Source organism: Tuber melanosporum (assembly GCF_000151645.1).
Source record: "Tuber melanosporum whole genome shotgun sequence assembly, scaffold_147, strain Mel28".
NCBI classification, from domain to species: domain Eukaryota; kingdom Fungi; phylum Ascomycota; class Pezizomycetes; order Pezizales; family Tuberaceae; genus Tuber; species Tuber melanosporum.
In genome coordinates this window covers 82,150-85,348 of record NW_003298805.1, presented here as the reverse complement: position 1 = coordinate 85,348, position 3,199 = coordinate 82,150, and the positions used below count along the sequence as shown (strand labels likewise).

General features: G+C 46.8%; 1 protein-coding gene; it reads left to right on the top strand.

Annotated features, from left to right (window-relative positions):
* The first annotated feature begins 1,222 nt into the window (after nucleotides 1–1,222).
* On the top strand, nucleotides 1,223–2,549 carry GSTUM_00002798001 (uncharacterized protein). XM_002836447.2 has 4 exons: nucleotides 1,223–1,563; nucleotides 1,619–1,637; nucleotides 1,931–2,180; nucleotides 2,277–2,549. The coding sequence occupies exons 1-4, from the start codon at nucleotides 1,328–1,330 to the stop codon at nucleotides 2,408–2,410; spliced, it is 639 nt and encodes a 212-aa protein (XP_002836493.1). The 5' UTR covers nucleotides 1,223–1,327; the 3' UTR covers nucleotides 2,411–2,549.
* Nucleotides 2,550–3,199: the final 650 nt, after the last annotated feature.

Here is a 3,199-nt window from a genome sequence, read left to right as displayed (position 1 = left end):
ATAAGGAAGCCGATACGGCCGAGGAAGATAGGTTCTTCACGCTTTGTTCTAAGTACTTTTCCTACTTATTACTTTAACAAATATAAAATAGCTTTACAATCTTTATCTTTATTGCAACGTTATCATTACGCCAAGGAAGGTGCTTTACGAAGAAGAGTTAGAGAAAGCTTACGATAGGTGGTCTCGGTAGAAGACAAGGGTCTTGTACTATCAGTAACGTGGGCAGAGGCCTAGAGCTATCATAAGACAAAGGAACAAGAAGACAGGAAGAGAAGTATCGTTCCCTGTCGCCAAGCACTAACTATCCAAAGAGGGATCGTTACAGTAGCACAAAGAGTTACCAGTATCAAGAGAAACACCGAGTGCATAGCAATCCCTGAAGGCGCATCTGGTCATTTTCCAGTTGGACTTGGCTGCCTGTATAATTGTGCGACACTGTTGACCACTCAAAATGGGGGTGCAACCGGGGTGAGAGAGATTTTCAAGAGATTGGCATTCACATGCCCGGACAAGAAAGCTCTTAACTGTTGTCCATAGGCGTCTAATAATTTGAGCCACCAAGGCAATGTTCCGGAGGCAGTAGAAAAAGGCGATTATCATGCCCTTCTCTGCAAGGCTCATTTCTCTCTGGGCGGTTTTAGGTGGAAGTCTTTTTTTTACGGCATACTTTGTATTTCCAAAATGCTTAACCATTGGTAAAAAAGGTAGAGGAAATTAATAAATTAATTAATTAGGTAAAGGAGGCTTCAGTGGGTGTAGATTTGTGAATGGTCATGGTCGCAATGGGGTGAACAGTCACGATCAACTTTATATTTCATTGAAAGGTGGCATTTTGGCAAGACAGCTTAGTCATCTGAGACCGGTTTCACAAACACTTCTGCCGAGTGACTGTACTTCCTATATTGATCTGAGCCAATTGTATTATTTTTTAAGATGCTTGTAGAATCAAGACCTACTTAGCAGTAGTAGTTTCAATAGGGGTGCTCTCAAACGTTGCGGCGTCTCTCAAGTGACGGGAATCTTGGCACGGTTACCAGTGTACTCGTATGACTGTGCCAAAACTCAAGCCCTAACCTACCATAGTTTTGTGTTCCCAAGCTTGGCAAGCGGAAAAGGAGAAAATCAATCCCGTAACTTAAGTTAAATCATGAAATTAAGTTCCCATCTACCGGTACTAGTGCTTGAATCTACCCACACCTAGAGCGCAAGAACTTCTCCCTCCCCCCGTGCCTCAACCTTCGCCTTCGCCTTTCCCCCTTCTCCCTCCCCCACCGCACTAGCGACTTCAAAAACTACCACCACATACACCCAGCCAATTACCGCCGACATGCGCGTAATAGCATACCTACTCGTGCTCCTGCCAATCCTCTACTACTCGATTGACACCATTCTCCCTCGCTTCTTCATTTTCGACCCCGTTCGGCTGCAACAGCTATCGCAGGCTTCTATCGAGAAGTTTCCCGACAATGCCACGCTCTTGATGGAAGATTTGCAGGCTTCGTTGTTGGCGGAGTATGGGGATAAGCATATCAATAGGTTGAGGAAGGATGCGTGGTTTTTTAAGTGAGTTTTTCCTTGGCTTGCTTTGGGTTTGGGTATATGCTGATCTCGCGGGTAGTAATGCTGGTGGTGCTATGGTATGTCTTTGTTTACTTGTTGAAATGATGGAGTTATCTGGCCGCTGTCGCCTAATTCACCTGACGTTGGAAACCTTTGAGAGTTATTAGCCCCAGAAATCCTTCCTCGAAAGGAATTTTTTGGGTCTATAATACCAACCACAACCCCCTGGTGGGTTAATGGTTCCCAGCGAAAATGGTGGTTCGGCGGCAAGATCAAGCGACCCTCTTGCGGGTTGTTTGGGGTGGTGAAGCTTCTCTAGATAGTTCGGAGGCCACCTAGAAGGTTATGTGGTGCTAACAATTTACCGCAGGGCTCAATGATTATCCTCCACGCCTCCGTCACAGAGTACCTCATCCTCTTCGGTACTCCCCTAGGAACGGAAGGCCACTCCGGCGTCCACCTCGCACACGACTATTTTACAATTCTCCATGGCGAGCAGTCTGTCTTCTATCCCGGCGACCTCGAGCCAACTGTGTACAAACCTGGCTCGCAGAACCACCTTCCAAAGGGTCGTGCGGTGCAGTACATTCTTAATGGATGGGCTCTGGAGCTTGCGCAAGGTATGTAAATCGTTCCATTTCAGAAAACCCGCGCCCTTCTCGAAACTGAGCGGTGGGGGCTCTTTCCAAGTGGATGTTGATTAATTAATGAATCAGGTTGGATCCCATCCATGCTTCCGTTCGGCTTCCTGGACACTTTCACTTCGACCTTGGACTTTCACAACCTATGGAACACAGTTTACTGGACTGCGCGTGGGATTGTGGGACAATTGCTTGTCGGAAAATTCTAAACTGTCTATCCACTTTCCTCTCTTCCCCCCCGTCCCAATTACATAGAGATACCCGCAAGAATAATGTAACATTAGCTAGATATCTGTACCATACCCATAGACCATCCGATGCTAATACACTAGCGGCTTAACAATCTTGACATTCTTTCCCCCATCCGCAGATCAAATGGTATTCAACCTCCATAATAATCACCATAGCCCTTCACCTCCACTTACCGGCACCTGCCTGCATGTAACATGCTTGAACATTCCATTCCGAATTTAGTATGGGGCTGAGATACTCACGGATTATTGGCCTTATATTTGTTTAATCCCTGTATTCGGATGCTTGCCTATATGACTGGTATGATACCATACCAGGCCATACGAAAACCAATTCCCCCATTCCGCCCACCCTTCCTACCACCTCCGGAGAATCAAACCCACAACCATACACCCCACTCACATACAATCACTCGTAATGCAAGCAGGATGCATACCGAAACTACCAACTTCCGCCTCCTCACCAGGCATACGGACATCCCACCACACAACGCCGTGACATGCGAGATAGGGTAGGACCGCTTGGTCTGTTGTCCTCCGCGTCGGCAAAAGAGTTTTGGGTACTCATTTCTCTGCCTGAATGGTCCCATCAGTATCCAGGGTGGGGAGCCAGTCCCCCCGGTAGGGTTGTTATCGATCCGATGGGGAGGGGAGTTACAAGATTTAGTTTGCTTCAAGGTAAAATTATCGTGTAATATCACGGGAGGAGAAAAGATGCCCCGTCCGACAAAGCTATAATATAAATCC